This window comes from Narcine bancroftii, chromosome 4, assembly GCF_036971445.1.
Source record: "Narcine bancroftii isolate sNarBan1 chromosome 4, sNarBan1.hap1, whole genome shotgun sequence".
NCBI lineage: Eukaryota > Metazoa > Chordata > Chondrichthyes > Torpediniformes > Narcinidae > Narcine > Narcine bancroftii.
Window position 1 is genome coordinate 89,264,218 of NC_091472.1, and position 18,488 is coordinate 89,282,705.

At 38.4% G+C, this 18,488-nt stretch overlaps 1 protein-coding gene across 6 annotated transcripts in view; it reads right to left on the minus strand.

The window, feature by feature from the left end:
• Positions 1–1,122: 1,122 nt before the first annotated feature.
• atl2 (atlastin GTPase 2) overlaps positions 1,123–18,488 on the minus strand; it is a 95,593-nt gene continuing 78,227 nt past the window's right edge. For 5 of the 6 annotated variants that reach the window (XM_069931898.1, XM_069931901.1, XM_069931902.1 and 2 more), the window contains 2 exons: positions 11,117–11,548; positions 1,123–2,460 (listed from right to left, as the gene is read on the minus strand). In XM_069931898.1, coding sequence (XP_069787999.1) covers positions 2,341–2,460; positions 11,117–11,548 — 552 coding nt within the window. In that variant the 3' untranslated portion in view covers positions 1,123–2,340. Of the gene's footprint in view, positions 2,988–11,116; positions 11,549–18,488 lie in introns of all 6 variants that reach the window. The other variant, XM_069931899.1, reaches the window with a different exon arrangement.

An 18,488-nucleotide genomic window follows, 5' to 3' on the forward strand; every position in this document is an offset into this window, starting at 1 on the left:
AAATGCTGATCATAAAGATCTGAACTCAGTACTAGGCTAAAATAGGCCTTCAAAAGGGATAAGGCAAAAATGCTATTATTTGTTGATACTGTGATGCAGGGACCTTTATTTTTCAGTACATTCTAAGTATTTGCTCCAATGACTGGGATCTTGTGCAAGTCCACTTTTGAGCTATAAGTAGCTTTGATTTCAATCATGCTTGGTTGCCCTTCATTCTTAAAAATTCTGGTTTCTTTCTTCCTTCAATGATCTTATCAGAAACATCTTTCCAGATTCCCTGCCAAAAACCATTCCAAACTGAAAATACAACAGCGTGGACCCATATGGAGATTGTGGAGGCATTATAATGATCTAGGTATCAATGGATTCTGGCATGGTTCTGGTGGATCACAAATGTCACTCTGCTGTGAAAAGAAGGCAGTGAGGCAGCAGAAAGGAAATTATGCCTGATGTCAGCAATTAGGAAGTGTTTGTCAAGGAATACCTGGAAGTGCATTTGAAGATAGGCCTAAGTCAGAATGGTTTCCTTGAAAGAAATCTTATGCCTGCATTTTTTTGAAGAGATCACAAGTCAGTCAGACATGCAGTGGATGTTGTGTATTTGGACTTTCAAAAGGCCTTTGGCAAGGTACCACACACAAGGATGCTAAACAAAATGAGAGCTTATGGAATTACAGGAAGGATAACTTCAAAATCTTCCACGTGAAACATCAACATTGATCTGTATATTTCCTGCATTTATATCTTTGCCATTGCCAAAGCTTCTCATTGCCCTTATTCCTACACTTATAGCCTTTCCTTCTGGTTGGCAGCATAGCTACCACTGCAGCAATATAATTAGTTGACACTGAACATGGGGGAAGGTGTGCTGAGAGGAGACAGTGTTCAAAACCAGCTTTTATTCCTTGAACTAACACCAAAATATTGAGGTCAGATAAATCATTTGGAGTTGCATTTATGCCTAATAATTTATGATCCATCTGAAGGAAAACTTTTTCCATGATTGAAAGATCCACCTGACTAAACAATCGTTTAAAGTTAGGTTTTATTAATGCTAAATTAAATTCCTTCATTCCATCTGAGCCACATGCTACTTGAATTTTTAGCAGGACAATCAGCAAGTTGTGGAAATTGTTTAATGTGCATCTAAACAATTGATATTCACCCATTAGCAATTATATACAGATAAGCACTCGGAGGAAAAACTTTTACATTTCAGTGAGGCCAATATGACCCAGATATATTTTACAAATCAAGTCTTAAACTTAAAACTGCTTTTAACATTTAAATCACCTTTACAATACATTTTGCAGGATTTATTCATTTCACAAAAAACAAAGCAAAAGCAGGAAACAGTACTTTAATTATGTATTGAAAAATAAATTACAGGAAATAAGTAAAATACAACAGAAGACAACCAAATTTCACAACTAATATTTCCAATGCTTTGCAATAAAGGGTAGGATTGTTACACTCAAGGCAGGTAATATCACAAATATATCAAAACCTTGAATTCAATGCATTTTGATGCTTATAGCAACACACAAGTAACAGTCTTTTACATAAAATGCATGGAGCCTACCACTATACCAGATTTTGCCTTTAACTACAAAAACTTGATACAAAATTTGGTATTTATATATTTATATTTAATATACATGCCCCTTCTCAATAATTTGATAGAAAATTAAAGATAGAGCAGTGTGCAGGCCAAACTGACAAATACTAGTAATAGTTCTTTGAGGACGGATTTATTACTGTCAGAAAGAAAAAAAGGGCTAATTGGATGGATTCAAGTGGCAAGAGTAAAATGGTGAAGTCTCCCCAACAGTTCAACTGTTACTGATTCACAATGTTCTCAGGCTGTGTTCAGGAATAAAGACGAGGCAAACTTCAATTACATTAATCTAACAGCAATTATGCCCACAATGTAATCTGGTAGTGTAATACTGATAATTTAAGCAAAGCATTAACAAAATTGAAAATATGCACCAGCTGATTTAAATCTTTACTATGCATCACCACCTCAAATGATTCTGTTGATTCATCTGTACAATCGTACTACAAATCAACCTTTAATACAAATCCATAACAAAAAATGACCAGAAAAGGAAAATCAATTAATGTTCATGAGAAAACTTTTACTCATCCCTGAACTTTGTTTAATGTAATTCTGTTTAAAAAATTCTCCAGCAACAACTTCTTTCTTCAGATCTTTATGGCAGCATCCAGTGTTGGGATTTTCACTTCAAAATTATGCAAATTACAAATGGATTTACCAAGTCCATAACCCAGCAAGCACTTGACAGCAACAGAGCCAGGCAAGTTCAAGTTGGATTGTCAATTTGTCTTTAATTTGGCATGTTGGGAGGCCTGTTCAGTCAAACCTGCTTTGATGGAGTTTGTTACAGTTTGCTTTATGTTGTCCTCCATCAAATTATCACTTAGTGGCTTCAACACCTGTAATAAGGGAATGTTGAAAGAAAAGGGGTGACTTAAAACATGCTGTTAACAGCGAGCAAGAATACTATGTTCATTAAAAATTTCCCTATCAAGTAGCTGTAGAATAAGAATAAAAATGGAATGGAAAACTAAGTAGAATGATGACTAGTAAAGAAAACTGAAAAACGTGCTGAACCATGGCTTGTGCAATTCTGGAATATATAATACAAGATATATATATTATACACGCAAAATTAATTTTAAAAAGTTCAATGATCTCAATTAAGATACATTTACCACAATTCTTTCAAGTCAGTTTTCTCCCAGTCACTTAAAAAGAAATAAGTAGCTTTGTTTAGTTAGCCATATGCAACTATCACCTGTTGCACAGCAAACCCTGGTTCAATGTCATTGTCCCTATCCCAAACATTGATAAACTAACTCTTGTGCTTTTCCTTCTTGTTGTTTGATGATAGTCTCAGCATTGATGCAACAGAATGATGGATCACTCTATTTCGAGCTGAAGTGAACAACTTGCATAATACCTAAAACAAGGAGTTGTTAGTTAGTGATAATCAAAGCAATCGATTTCTCAAAAATGATTGGGACAATTACAATATATTAAACAAGTTTTCCCAGAAAATAACATTTTCACCTTCTTTGGACTCCTCTGGATTGCAAGAAAAAGAAAGAAAAGGTAGTTAGTGTAGTGCTATGTATAGATAGATTTAAGTCCAGAACAAAATCTTAATTTGAAGATCCATGGACAGTCTGCAGAGCACAAAGCAACCAGGGAAAGAAGTTTAGATTTATCCCAGAATAGGAATAAATTGTAAACAAGCAACCTAAATCTAGTTTAAGATTCTCAAACTACTTCCCAACTGAATGACAGTGTTCATTGTAGCTCCTTAGTCCTGTTCTGCCATTCAGTGAGATCCAAGTTGGTCTGACTACCTGCATGAATTCTATTCTTTGCCATATAGTCTTCAAGTAAAACTATTAATAAAAGATTTGAAATCATCAAGTTGATCTAATATCAAATGCTGTTTGAAGAAAGGTTCTACATTTAATTCCTGAAAGATTTGTTACAATTTTTAGGTTGTCACTCCTAGACTCTGAGCTATCAAAATATCCACCATAACTTAAAAAGTTTAAATTTAAAATTACCTCCCATCTTCCAAATTCCAGAGAATGCAATCTTACCTGCCGTTGCAATTTAACCCTTGGAAGCATAGAAATTCAATAATGTACACCCATCGAGGCCAAGAGTTCCTAATGTGTGATACTTAGAACTGCTCAAAGTACTCCAGCTGTGATCTAAATACAGTCAAGCAAGATTTTACTCCAGGACTCACTGGCCTTCTGATTTTCTGTACATCTTTCAATTTTTCAGATTTTCCAACTTGTCTTTCAAACTGGTCAGCATTTCACTCGACTTGAAAGTACTGAAAACATCTTGTTCAGTTTCCACTTACTATTAAAATCACTTGCCTCATTTCATGATCAACTATATTGCTCCATGAAAACATGGAGAGGCTAAAATTTGGACCTAATCTCAAGATCATGCCTTTAACAAGCCCCAAATTTAGTTCTGCAGTATTAACCAACAGCTTCCTTGGTACTGGGGTTGGGAACACTTGGATCACAAATTACCAAATGTCAAGAACCCATAGCAATGCACTCCACATTCCAAAGTGATATGCACTGTAGAAATAGGAATTTTGCTGCTTGGAAAACAAAAAAGATACTTATTCACCCACTGTACATATTTTATGACCCAATATGCCACATTAAATGGTCTTGTATTTAATCCAGATTGCTACAGCACAGAAAACAGGCCATTTGGCCCTTACAGTCTGTGCTGACAATTATTCAGCTAGTCTCATTGACCTGCTTCCATTCCATAACCCTCCAGACCTCTCCCATCCAATATATCTTGATCTACTGGTCATTTTCTCAACTTCATTATACAGGTGGTCCCATGTTACAAGGTGGGGAGAGAATAAGTTCCTAGGAAATTGCCAGAATCTTAATTTCCCATAATACAAAGCAACATAAAGTCCGAATAAGTGCAAGAACAAACAAGAGATGAATAAAAGATGCCTTTACTTCGCTCCTCTGAAAATTCTGAGTGAAATGTATTCTGCATCTCAATTTTTGGGCAGGGATTTGCAAATTCTATAACAAACAATTTTAAACACAGGTCACCTGAACCTGCTCATTTATATTCATTGCTTCCTCAATTATGCTGCCAAATACTATTTCTCCAGGATCTACTAAAATTGACTTCATTATGGGACAACCCAGTTAATTGGAAAGCAAGTGTCATCCTGCTACTTTAATCATGAATGTAAACATCTTCCAAATAACTGGATTACTGCTTTATTTCCTTAGGGATATTTAGATAAGCACAACAAAACCATGTTGAATTTATTTCCCTTGTGTAAAGGAAATTATATTTGACAAAATTGTGAGTTCTTTAGTTATAGACAGCAAGATAGACATACGCAGATACAGTATGGTTCAATTGCCATGAGCACTTGAATTAGAAAGTCTGTAGTAATGGAGGCAATAAACTAGTATGGAGAGTTATAGATTGGTTGACTAATAAAGCAGAATGAAGATTATATGGTTGCGAAGAAATAACCAGTTGAGTCTTAGAATAGTCTCAACTATTTACAATCTACACAAATACCTTAAATGAAGGAACCAGCATGGAACGGCAATGGGAAACAAGAGTTGGAAGAAAGGCAGTCTGCAAAGCAAGATGCGCAGGTCAAGTGGTAAGCAAATATTGCCAAATATAACAATGCAGGGAATTAAATTAAGTTGAACAATGTTTAAATAGCATGAGATCACATAATACTTATGTGTAGAAAGATCTGTCGATTTTTGCATAAGAAACAAAGCTAGCATACGGCTATTAGCAATTAGGAAAGGAAAATGAAATGACAATCTTTATTGAAAAGGGAAATCAACAAGCAAGCAGTAAAGTTTTGCTACCATGTATAATGTAGAATTGTTGGTGAGACCACACAAATAGAATTTGTCTCCATTATTTTCAGAATGGGAATTATAGGTCAACTCCAAGGATGAAGGAGCAATCTTGCAGGAAATTTTCGGAGGGGTAGAACTTCAGTTATTGGAGAAATGAAGATGGGCAACAAGATTCTGGAGGTGCAAAAGGGTTGTTTCAGAGTAAGGGGTTACACAATGAAGATGCTGAGGAAGAATGTACAGTTGACATTTGAGAATTGTTAATATTTTCTACCCCACTGAGCTGTGAAGGCCATGTTATACAAATGCAAGACCAAGGACCATGAATATTTTTAGGGAGTCAGAGGTTATGGGGAAAGGACAGCAATTCCAAAAATCTAATCAGATATACTTATTGAATACCATTGCTGATCAGGGGTCAAATGATCTACTCCTATAATTTCTTGTTTTTGCATCAGCAAAATGCTCTGCAGTAAATCTTGAAATTCTTTCTTAAAATATACCATAAATTTTGATGTACAAGTCAACCGGCAGATAGGTCGACCCCCTTTTTTTAGCCTCATTTTAATGGTTTTATGGTATATGTGGCGTACGAGTTGACAGCCCAAAAATGGGGGTCTGGGCCTCCCAGCAACAATCCAAATTTTTAAATTTATTTTCTGTTTAATTTTTATAAAAACATACCAATCACCAAGTAACAAAGCTGTGAGTTACCATAAGTGAGTAAAAAGGAAAAACCTTGGCCTACCAGGCCTGAACAGGAACCCGACCTCATTCTTCTGACAGAAGCTTCAAACTGATGTGGCAGGAGCAGCAACCTCATTCTCCTGGGTAGGAAAGGCCACCTTGTGCTCTATACATTAATTGTAGAATGTCTGGGTGGGCTATGGCAGCACCCGGCAGAGGGGAGGTGTTGAGGAACGGCAGAGATGGCAGTGGGGGTACTTCCAGGGTCAACTTGTATGCTGAATCAGCATCAAATAGTTTTTGACCTGAATTTAAGGACTCAAAAGTATATCTGGCATATGTCTATCCCCATTTTTTGTGAATTTTGAGGGTTTTACAACTCTACTTGTATGCCAAAATATACGTAAAGTTTAAAAAATGCTGAAATAGTCAAAAGGTCAGGCATCATTTCGAGAGAGAAATGGTTAATGTTTCAGTTTGATGACTTTTCTTCTAAATCCAAAAAATATAGAATTATAGGCACATTTCAAACTGTAACGGAACAAGGAATATCTGTCTGTCTGGGTATCCATCCTAATCAGAATACAAACTTGTGACAAACAGGAGAGGGTCCTGAAACCTTGTTAATGGCAGACTTCTGTATAGAGGAGATACAATTAGGACTAATAAGAAAATAAAAACACCTGCTAGAACTGAAATACGGAACAAGAAATCCAAGAAATCTGAAATAAAAGAAAATGCTTAGAAATACCAGGTAAAGCAGGATCTGTAGAGAGAAAAGCTGAATTACACCAAAACTGGCCAGGGCAATAAACTGCAAAGGAAATCAAAAGCAAAAAAATGTCTGGAAAGACTTCAGCATCCATGGAGACAGAGCTAAACACCCTAGGGCTGGTGAACCCCCAGGAGAGGATTCACTGGAATGCCAAACATGTCTACCCACCTCATTCAATATCATTTGACCTGCTGAGCACCACCAGCATTGCTTGCTTACACTAGAACCACCCAACTTCTATACAAATTGGAAGAGCTTTTTATGGGCTGAATTGAGGTGAGATTCCTGCTCGGAGTTGGACAGGTTGTACTGGTAAAATGCAACAGGGTAGGAGTTGGAGAAAAACCAACATTTGTGACAGGCAACTCAGACTAAAAGATGTTCTGCAAAGCAAGTCACTCAATCTGTATTAAAGAAAATATCAGAAGAAATAGGCTAATTAGCCCATTGAGCTTGCTCTAACATTTATTAAGACTGACTGATCCAACCTTGGCCTTGCATGTTCTTGCACCATGTCCCTCTATTTTCTTGTTGACAGTCTTTGCCTTAAATTTACTCTTTTGTCTTCAACCCCAGAACTCTGGTCCAGAGAATTTCAAAATGTCACAAAAAATTTCTCATCTCAGTCTTGGATAGATTACCTCTATTCTGAAACTAAATTCTAAATATTTCCACATTGTCAATCCCTCTCAGAATATCCAGGGTCAGATTAACATAGCAGTGAAAATAGCATATGCTATGGGCCCCACATTTTAAGGGGCCCCCTCATGTGCAGCTATGAGATACCACACTGATATTATAACACTGATATGTTATAACCCTGATTAAAGCTGATAATTGGCCTAATGAAACCTTAAAGGGGTGGTAGCGAAAATTATTATAACCTGTCATTAAGGATGTAACATGCCACTTGAAGAGGGGGAGGGGGTCGCCACTGTCCTTGCCTAGCCGCCTTGCTCCTAGACCCATCTGTTGCACATGCCCCTCCTTCCCCATCTAACTCCTGACGCAGCAGCAGGTGTGCAGTGCTGCTGGGGTTCACTGGAGCCAGTGTCAGGGAAACACAGAGCAGTTCCAGCTGCATGTAGGATTATGGGTAACAAAGATGGCCATTGCTCCCACATTCAGCTTACCACCTCTGCCACCATTTTTATTTTAAAATGTGTAAGTAAGTTTTAACAGGGGAAGGGAAGAATTTCAATGTAAGAGCTTCCCCCCTTCACCACGCATGTACCAGCTGGCACTATTTAGGACCGTGCATGCACCACAACTTAGGACCCCTTTAAAACCCCCTCGCCATTCCCAACCCTGTTCCACCCCTCGCCATTCCCAACCCTGTTCCACCCCTCGCCATTCCCAACCCTGTTCCACCCCTCGCCATTCCCAACCCTGTTCCACCCCTCGCCATTCCCAACCCTGTTCCACCCCTCGCCATTCCCAACCCTGTTCCACCCCTCGCCATTCCCAACCCTGTTCCACCCCTCGCCATTCCCAACCCTGTTCCACCCCTCGCCATTCCCAACCCTGTTCCACCCCTCGCCATTCCCAACCCTGTTCCACCCCTCGCCATTCCCAACCCTGTTCCACCCCTCGCCATTCCCAACCCTGTTCCACCCCTCGCCATTCCCAACCCTGTTCCACCCCTCGCCATTCCCAACCCTGTTCCACCCCTCGCCATTCCCAACCCTGTTCCACCCCTCGCCATTCCCAACCCTGTTCCACCCCTCGCCATTCCCAACCCTGTTCCACCCCTCGCCATTCCCAACCCTGTTCCACCCCTCGCCATTCCCAACCCTGTTCCACCCCTCGCCATTCCCAACCCTGTTCCACCCCTCGCCATTCCCAACCCTGTTCCACCCCTCGCCATTCCCAACCCTGTTCCACCCCTCGCCATTCCCAACCCTGTTCCACCCCTCGCCATTCCCCAGGAATGAAGTTAATGAACCTTCTCGGAACTCTAATGCATGATATCCTTTCTTGGGACCAAAACTTTATGAAATACTCTAGATATAGTCTTGCCTCAATTTGTAAAACTGCATAAACAAAAGATCACTTTCTGCAACCTTAATCCTTGCAACAAAAATCATTTCACTAACCTTTCTAATGATGTCAATCTTCACATTTCATACAAACACTAATCTATTTGAATATAAACATTGTAATCTCATGCATTTTAAAACAAAATTGCTTTCTCAATCTACCTTCCAAAGAGGCATAGCTAACTTTTCAATCACATTGTATTTCACTTGTCAACTTCTTGCCCACTAATTCTTTTATACTTATCTACACTAAGAAATCTAATTTTGATTTAATTTAATTTTTAATTTAGAAAATACAGCACAGCAACAGGCCCTTCTGGCCCACACCACCCAAATGCCTACAATTCCTGTACTTTTTTTTTAGGGTGGGAAGAAATCTGAGCACTTGGAGGAAACCCATGCAAACGCGGAGAGAACATACAAACTCCTTACAAACACTGGATTCAAACCTGGGGTTGTTGGTGCTCAAACACCATTGCACTAACCATCACTAGCTAATTAATGTCCCAGCAGATCTTTTGAGACATGGGAAGAAACAAGAGGATCCAGCAAAAACCAACATAGCCATGGAAAGTATAGTAGGGGTGGCCAATCTTTTAATTTGGACATACAGCACAGTAACAGGTAATTTTGGACCACAAATACGTTACAGAGGTGTAGGTTAATTGGGCAGCATGGACTCATGGGCTGAAATGGCCTGTCACTGTGCTGCATGTTCAAATTAAAAGGGTTGGCCACCCCGATATATAGGATCCATACAGACAGAACTCAAAGGCAGGCTTAAACCTGGATTCCTGAATCTGTTGAGCAACCACTAACTCCGCATTTGCTCTCATCTTGAGCCATAACACTGGTTTAGGTTTTAAAATGTCATGTATAATTAAGACGAATTAAAAATTATTTAGAATACCTGCTATTTTACTATTCACCCAGTCTTATCCTCAAGGGATAAATGTTAACTTTTGCTACTCTCTAGTGTATTTTATATTACTTTGTCATTTACTTTCAATGTTTCTTTATAATTGTTTTTAAGTTCAGTTTTTCCTAAGTCACGAGCACAAAAATCAAGACTGATGGATCCCTGGATGCTATGAAGGGAAGGAGGTTACAAGGGTATGTGATGCATCTCCTATGGTTGGACAGGAACTTACATTGAGGTGGTGCGAGGAAGAGCAAATTATTAGAATGTTTCTGAAGACAACCTCTCAGAAAATAAAAACATCCTTCTTTAATTGATGCAAATACTGATTAAAGCATTTGCTTGGGTTTTACTTTCAGTTTTAACAAGTTGAACAGAAGGTTGTTCCCAACAAGTCTCAAACAGGCTGAATAGAATGGAATCAGCTTTCCTCTACAAGGTGCTCGAATTCTAATTTATTTGCTCAGATGGGAAGCTGAATGGTAGGCCTGGCCCTCAATGTCACAGGTTTCTGATTTAAATCTCATTCCAAGGATTTGAACTCATTCAATCTGAGACTTCAGGGCTGAGGGACTGCTACACTGTCATGCTGTATTATGAAAAAGATAACATTTAAAAAAGTGGTTCCCAATGGCCTGCAGCTTGACCAACTGACTCCCAAATGACGCTATTAATACAAGTCACCTGGTCATCTTTGCATGGAATCTTGTATCAAAATACTGTACAAGTTGTCATGGTGTGTCTGCAACAAATGTACAATTGTCTAGGAAGTATTCTAGAATGCACGGAGGCTCAAAATTTCCTTGTATAAATAAATACAACTCAGATCAGTAATTCAGTGGAAAAATGGAAATACTATCAATTTCCCTAAATTGCACTTATGTACTTCTTTGAGGGATATTGAAGTGGGAGATCCATGTGGAATTCCTGAAATCAAATTTAAAGTTTATCCTTACATTAAAGCCAGTTAACTGGAATTCAGAAAATAGAAGTTTTGCTATGCAGAGATACAGAAGTAGAGCGTGCACATGGGAAGGCAAGATTTGCAAAGAAAACGTGACTAAAGCAGAATTTCATTCAGCAGCTTCTGCAAGCTTGCACCCAAATAATTCACTGAAAGCCTCTGAAAACTCAACTCTCTCCATTTACATACAAAATCATATTAAATGCTACTTTATATAAACATTTATTTTAACATCATATTGATAATACCCTAGTTAGAAAAAAGGGAATGGTGATATAAAGAATGTCACTAACCTGTTCCCATATGGTTTCAGCCACTTGATCAATGATTGTTCCAAATTCTCTAAATTCACCAGAATACTTGGTGTAAGCCCAGGTACAGAGGGAAATTAGAGCTATTCCCATCACGAGATTGCATAAAGAAGCTATCGAATTCAAACCAATAAATCCAGTCACTCCTGAGATGATGTACATGGCAAACATCACTGCAAATAGAGTGGCAGGTGTACGGGCAGCATAAAATATATTTTTGCTGTCATTGTGCTTTACAAAGTTTGCATAATTCTCTTCCATTTCTTGCTCAAGTTGTTCTTGGTAGCGCTGACAGAATTCTTCCCCTCCCATTTTCTTGACTGATCGAAACTGCTTGATCGAGGCTTCTTTTAAGATTAGATGATGTTGTTGCAGATCTGATGGCGCTATGTAAGGCTTATCTCCCCCACAAAACTGAGAACAAACAATTATACTTAAATGCAATGCCATTTTTAAACATTTAAAGTTAAATATCCAGAAACATTTTCCGTATTTACTTTAAGAATTCATCTTAATCAAGCAGATTTTAAAGTTACCGGTGGAAGAATTGTTGATACCCATTTTTATAACCGCTCTGCTGCATACGATTTTAATTATTTGACCCCTTGAAGATGGAAAACATATCAAACAATCAGCTGTAATAATTTCTTACTCTATGCTCACTGCTGAGAGATTGCTCAACTATTGGTCTTGAATCTGAGTCTGCAGAGTCTCAAGGGCTTTCAAAATGTCCATTTTAAATTTCCCACTTCATCAGAAAACATTTAAATCTCTTCATGGCTGTCTGAAATCTATCCTTTCTTGATTTCAGACTCAGCAATATTTTATTCAGCAAGTTTCAAATGTTTTTAAAAATATCCATTTCTTCAGCTTGGTATGCAAGTTGATAGGGTGATTGTGAAAGCATATGGTGTGCTGGCCTTCATTAGTTAGGGGAAGGAGTTCAAGATCTGAGGAGTAATGGTGCAGCTCCATAAAACTCTAGGTCCATTGCATTCAGTCTGGTTGCCTCAATAGAGGAAGGATGTAGAAGCTTTAGAGAGGGTGCAGAGGAGATTCACCAGGATGTTGCCTGGATTGGAGAGCATGACTTATGAAAAAAGGTTGACAAACAATATTCTGGCAGTCATATCTATTGGCTGTTTCAATATGCTCAATACAAGATATTTTAGCTAGCCCCCCCACCCCCCACTTGCTCCATATCTTTTAGATTCTCTAAATAACCTTGTCTACTAGGACCTCAACCATCTGTCCAACATTACCTACAGTAGATAGATCCTGGCCTTGTAGTGCTCTGCTAGTGAAGTCTAACTCAGACTTTTTAAATAGAGGCTCAAATAACAGAGAGAGGAGGAATATCCACTGGATGAATGACTCACCAGAGAGCAAGTTGTGGCCACAATTTAAGAACTACATGGCTTCACTGGCTTTTTGTTCAGAGTGAAGCTGGAGACAGAATCAGATATTCGCTAGCTATGTCTGGGCTTCCAAGACATTACATCCTTTAAGGTGAAGCCCAACATCATAAATGGCCGTGATGCTTTACTTCCCGATGAGCTCACACTATGTTCGCTTTGAAAAGGAGAATTCAACTACATGAATGAAAACCCTAGAATTATTATAAAGCAGTTCAATTGAGATTTATAAATGTACTATTTAATTCAGATAATATACCATTTGAGTTTCTATGAATTTAATGCAATAAGGAATATGAATCCCCAGAATTTAATTAAAAATGGAATTCTAAACTGTTATTTGGAAGTAGTGAGTCAAACATTTTGAAACATTTGATTGAGTTGTGGAATGATATTGATAATGAAATTGGTATGAAAGGTTTAATATCTAGGAAAATGCCTGTCAAAATAGGTTTATTCCTTTTTCAATGGTTAACCAATTTTTAAAGATTCAGAGATGGAAGGATATTAAGAGGATTGAAGATTGTTTTGAGAATGGGAGATTATAACATTTGAAAGAATAATGGAAAATTTAATGTACCTAGTAATACTTTATTTTGTTAGGGAAAGCTTCAAGTTCCTCAAAGTAAATATCATCAATAACCTGTTGTAAATCAACTACATTGACAATTCAATCAAGAAAGTGCACTAATGACTACTTCCTCAGAAGCCCAAGGATGTTGGCTTGGAAAAGCTAGAAACATATACAAGGATCCATTCTCACCCTGGTCACAATCTCTTCTTCCCCCATTCCATCAGGCAGAATATATGAGCTTGAAAATCAGAAACTTCAGATTTAAGAACAGTTTCTTTCCTGTTGTTATTTGATATTTAAAAGGATCGCTTACTGGTAACCAAGGTTACCCTCACACTGTTTTAATGGCACTTATCTGTATCCTGGACTTTTTTCTTGTAACACCATACCCTGCACTTTTGTTTTATCATTGCACCAGCTGCTTTGGAAGTATGAATTGTCTTGCCTGGATGGCATGCAAAAAAAAGGCATTTCAACCAATACACCAATGGCATCATGAAGAAAGCCTCTACTTCCTCAGGAGTTTGCGGAGGAGCTAGTGGAGTTGTTCAAGTGAACCAGTACGGACTTGAAGGGCCGACATGGCCTGTTTCCGTGCTATAAACGGTTATATGGTTATCTGGCAAAAGAGGTCCTACTTTTGCGTTACCTGATCAAAGTGAATTAGAATTATTAATTTGTAACACCTCAAACTACAGCCCCCAAAATTAGGGTGCATAAATCAAGATCAAGATGGAAAATAGATTTAAATACATAAATAAGTGAAAAGGATTGGATGGAGTTGTGTAAGAATAATGACTAAACTTGTAAAAAGTTATAAATGCAAGATATTGGTTAGTTCAATATATCAGTTATATTTGACTCCTCAAAAACTAAAAAGATTAAATCCTGCCACATCAGAGTTATGTTTTAGATGTAGATCAGAGAATGAAACTTTTTTCATTCAATTTGGCAATGTCCTAAAGTTAGACAATTTTGATTAGAAGTAGGTAATTTTTTTGAAACAAATTACTGGGGTCAAATTCCCACAGGACCCAATGTTATTTTTATTGAGTCATATTAAGGTTACAAGGCCAAAATTAAAATCAATTATTTATCAAATTGAATTTTTGTTAATTGCTTTAGCAGTATCATGGAAGTCAGAAATAGATTTGGGCATGGAAAGATGGCATGCAGAACTTGGTAGTAAGAAAATTATACAATCTGCGAGACAAATATCATGTTTTCTGAAAAATATAGAGCCCATATTTACAAAATTTTGGTTTGCATGTATAATAGATTCTTTGAAGACCTCATTTCTTGGTAACCTCCAATAGACTTTATTGCAAGTTTTATTTTCTTGGCATTCTCCAGTTTTTCTTTCTTCCTTCCTTTTCTTTTAGGGGTGGGGATAGGAGATAGGGTGGGATGATATATGCCACATGTATAATTTCTTTGGAAATAATATAGAATTGAATGTAATGTGACTATTAATGTAGTTTAAAAATTTATAAAGTACTCAAAAAAAAAACCCCGCAGAAGCTGGTGACCCTGTGATACCTGTCTCAGGCCAACAGAACACCCTTCAAGAGGGTGAATCCTCATTACAAGCTACCCATCTCAGGCCAACAGAACACCCTTCAAGAGGGTGAATCCTCATTACAAGATACCCATCTCAGGCCAACAGAACACCCTTCAAGAGGGTGAATCCTCATTAGGAATCAGGCCCTGATAGCATACCTGGCAGGGAACTCAAAATCAGTGCCAAACAAATGGCACAGATCCCTCACTGCTGCAGTCTGAGGTTTCCACATGCTTCAAAAGGCCATCAATTGTACCAGTGCCGAAGAAGAGCAGAAGGAGGTGCCTCAGTGACTATTGCCCGCTAACACTCATCTACTGTAATGAAATTCTTTGTTGGTCATGGCCCGAATTATCTTGTCCAAGACCTGAAGCCATTGTAATTTGCTACTACCACCACAGTTCCATACACAATGCAATCTCACTGGCTCTCCAATCATGCCTGCATCATCTGGGGAATGGCAACGCGAACATCAGGTTTCTTTTCATCAATTACAGCTCAGCTTTCAATATTATCATCCCCTCAGTACTGGTCAGCAAGCTTCAAAACCTGCACTTCCCTCTGCAACTGGATCCTTGACTTCCTCATCAGTAGACCACAGTGAGCATGGATCTGTAACATCTCCTTAACACAGGTGCACCTCAAGGGTGTGTGCTTAGCCCATTGCTCTACTCTCTTCACACCCATGACTACGTGGCTAGGCAGAATTCAAATGCCATCTACAAATTTGTAGTTGACACCAAGGTTGATGGCAGAATCACAGACAGTAACAAGGAAGCGTACAAGAGTGAGAGATCAATTAGTTGAGTGTCATAACAACCTTGCACTCAACATCAACAAAAACAAGAAATTGATTGTGGACTTCAGGAAGGGGAAACCATGTGAAACAGGGTCTGCAGTGGAGAGGGTAAAGAATTTCAAATTTCTGGGTGCTAACATTTCTCAAGATTGATCCAGGGACCATCATGTCAATGCAATCACTAAGTCTTAATTTCATTAGGAGCTTAAGATTTAGTATGTCACCAAAGACTTGCAAATGTCCACAGCTGTACCTTGGAGAGCATTCTAACTGGTTACATCACTGTCTAGTGCAGAGGAGCCAATGCTCAGGACAGGAAAAGGCTACAGAGAGTTGTGAACTTGGTCAGCGCCATCATGGGCATTAGTCTAAACTCCATTGAGGACATCTACAAGAGGCAGAGTCTCCAGAAAGTAGCCTCCATCAAGGAACCTCACCACCCAAGCCATGCTCTCTTCACACTATAATCAGGAAGGAGGTACAGGAGCCTGAAGATGAATACCCAAGTACAGCTTCTCCCCCCTCCAGATTTCTGAATGGATAATGAACCACAGACAATACCTCACTTTTTCTCTTTCACTAATTACCTGTAATGTACAATAATGCTGCCACAAAACAAATTTTGTGACACGTTGATGATCATAAACCTGATGTTAATTCCGAATTCTGAAATTTAAAGTGTTCATTACCATTTTACGACCTTCCGAGAACAAAATGCTCAGTAAAATGGCCCGATATTCTGGTTTCCCATCTCAACTTTCTTAAATAATGGAATATTCAAATCCAAAGTAAACAAAATATTTGAAATATACATAAGGCAGAGCATTAATGAATAAAAAAAAAGTATGCTACGTCTTTCCAGAAGAACATCTACCAAAGAATTAAAAAACAATAAAACAGAAGAACGACAGCAGTCAAAGTACAAATGCCTCAGCCTAGAATTAAGGTCAGCTCTAACTATACACTTCCAACCCTTCCCAGACATGATCATGCCAGATTAAATGGAACAAACCTATTTAAGAAAAGGAAAGCTGACAATGAGAGCATCAATAGTAAGAAAACTTTGTATGGGATGTAACTGGCAGTGAAGGTCATTGAAAGCCCATGCAAATTTCTTACCTATAATGTTTAAATAACTGGATTATGGGGTTTAAAATCAGGAAATGTACATGGTTTAGGCAGAAACCTAGCCAAATCTACAACTGGTACACAATTCCTGTCCATTTAAGACATTTATGTGAGACACTGCATCAGGAAGGCAACCAAAACCACTCCAATCACCTTGGTCACATCCTCTTCTCATTGCTACCTTCAGGCAGAGTACAAAAGCCAGAAGTCCAGCATCTTTAGATAAAAGAACATATCCCCCCACCCACCCCACCGCTATCTGGCTATCAAACCTCCCCATAAACTATCCCAGGACTATCAAAAAGTCCTTCTACACTACTGAAAAGTAAATTTTGTAACACTACCTGCAACTGTGAATACCGATCATATAGCCTTTTCTATTTATCTCTTTTTCTGTTTTTGCATGTTGTGGCAATTTATACTATTGTAATTGGTGTACCTTATCCACCTGCAGCAAGAAAGTTTTGGTGCATCTGTACATGATAATAAACCAATCGTCAAATGCATTCTCAATTATATTTTAAACACAACAGAATTAGTAAAAGTGAATTTAAAGTATAGTTATATCGGGACAATGTTGAAGACAATATTTAGTTTTTTTTTAAACTGGAAAAAGAATATCCAGTTGTATCTTAAAATAGTGAAGGGAAGATTTGAGATACATGTACAAAACTGTGACCGATTTAATGGTGCAAGTGGTTTGATTTCCAATAAGAATGGTCACTCACTAGATAATTTCATACACCAGAAAAATAATATGGAATGAAGAAAGCTTCTACAATAATTTTACTTCACTGTCTGTTAGAATCCCTTCAAGTAGAGTACAAATGATTATCCAAAATGGTCAGGATCAGACCCATTTCAGATGTCTGCATTTTTCAGATAACTGGTCTTTTTTTGCAATAGCAAAACACTTGTATCAATGTTTAAACAACAACAAACAACAAGGGAAGGCTTTTTAAGGATTAAAACAATGTTTAATTCTCACCAAAAAAAATGCTGGCCGCTGCCTATCCCCAAATGCCACCACCAATCTCTGACACATCCCCACTGCTACCGCTGATCCCGGGGAGGCTTCCTGGGCTGATGGAACACTCACTGGTGAGTCAGCGGGCTCCTGTCTTCCCTTGAGGTCATACCAGCAGGGGCTTGATATAATCTTTGCTTGCGCACACTCCCCCTCCCAATTGCCACCACTGACGATCACTAACACCTCCCCACTGAGGTCCCGCCCCACTCCTGTCTGGGAGGTCACTCTCCTTGATGATACCGGGTCAAGAGATTCTTCCGATCACTTACGGCTGGGAGACAGTGGCACGCAGTTTGAGAGGAAAAGTTGGAGAGAAAAGTCAATAGGGATAGGTAAAAAAAGAAATGGAAAAAGGGGAGGGAGTTACCAGAAACAAGGACAATCGTTGTTCTAATTTCATGTCAGGTAATTCCCCCCCCCCAATTCTGTGAGGTCAGATTGGCATCGAATTTTTTTTTGATAACGGGAGATTTCTAATTGTTTTGAATATCCTTATCTACCTGAAAATTTTTCAGAAGCAAACAGATGTCACATCCAGGTTCAATTTTTTTTTGATAAATGTGGATTCCAGATAATCAGATTTTAGATTATCTGAGTTGTACTGTACTATTAAAGGTACTTCCATAATCTTGATAAGCATGAAGTTCCAGATATAATGCAAAAATTTACTGTCCAAGCCAGGAAAAGATGAAACAAAAAATTGCATTCTATTGCTATTATAGACATTAAAGGGATTTGGCTACTTTGTGGGTGCATGGGGTGAGAGGGTCTAGAGAAGCACTAATTGCTGCAGCCATTTTGTATCTGGCACTTAGTAGCCATTATGTAACTGTAGTTGAGGGAGTTA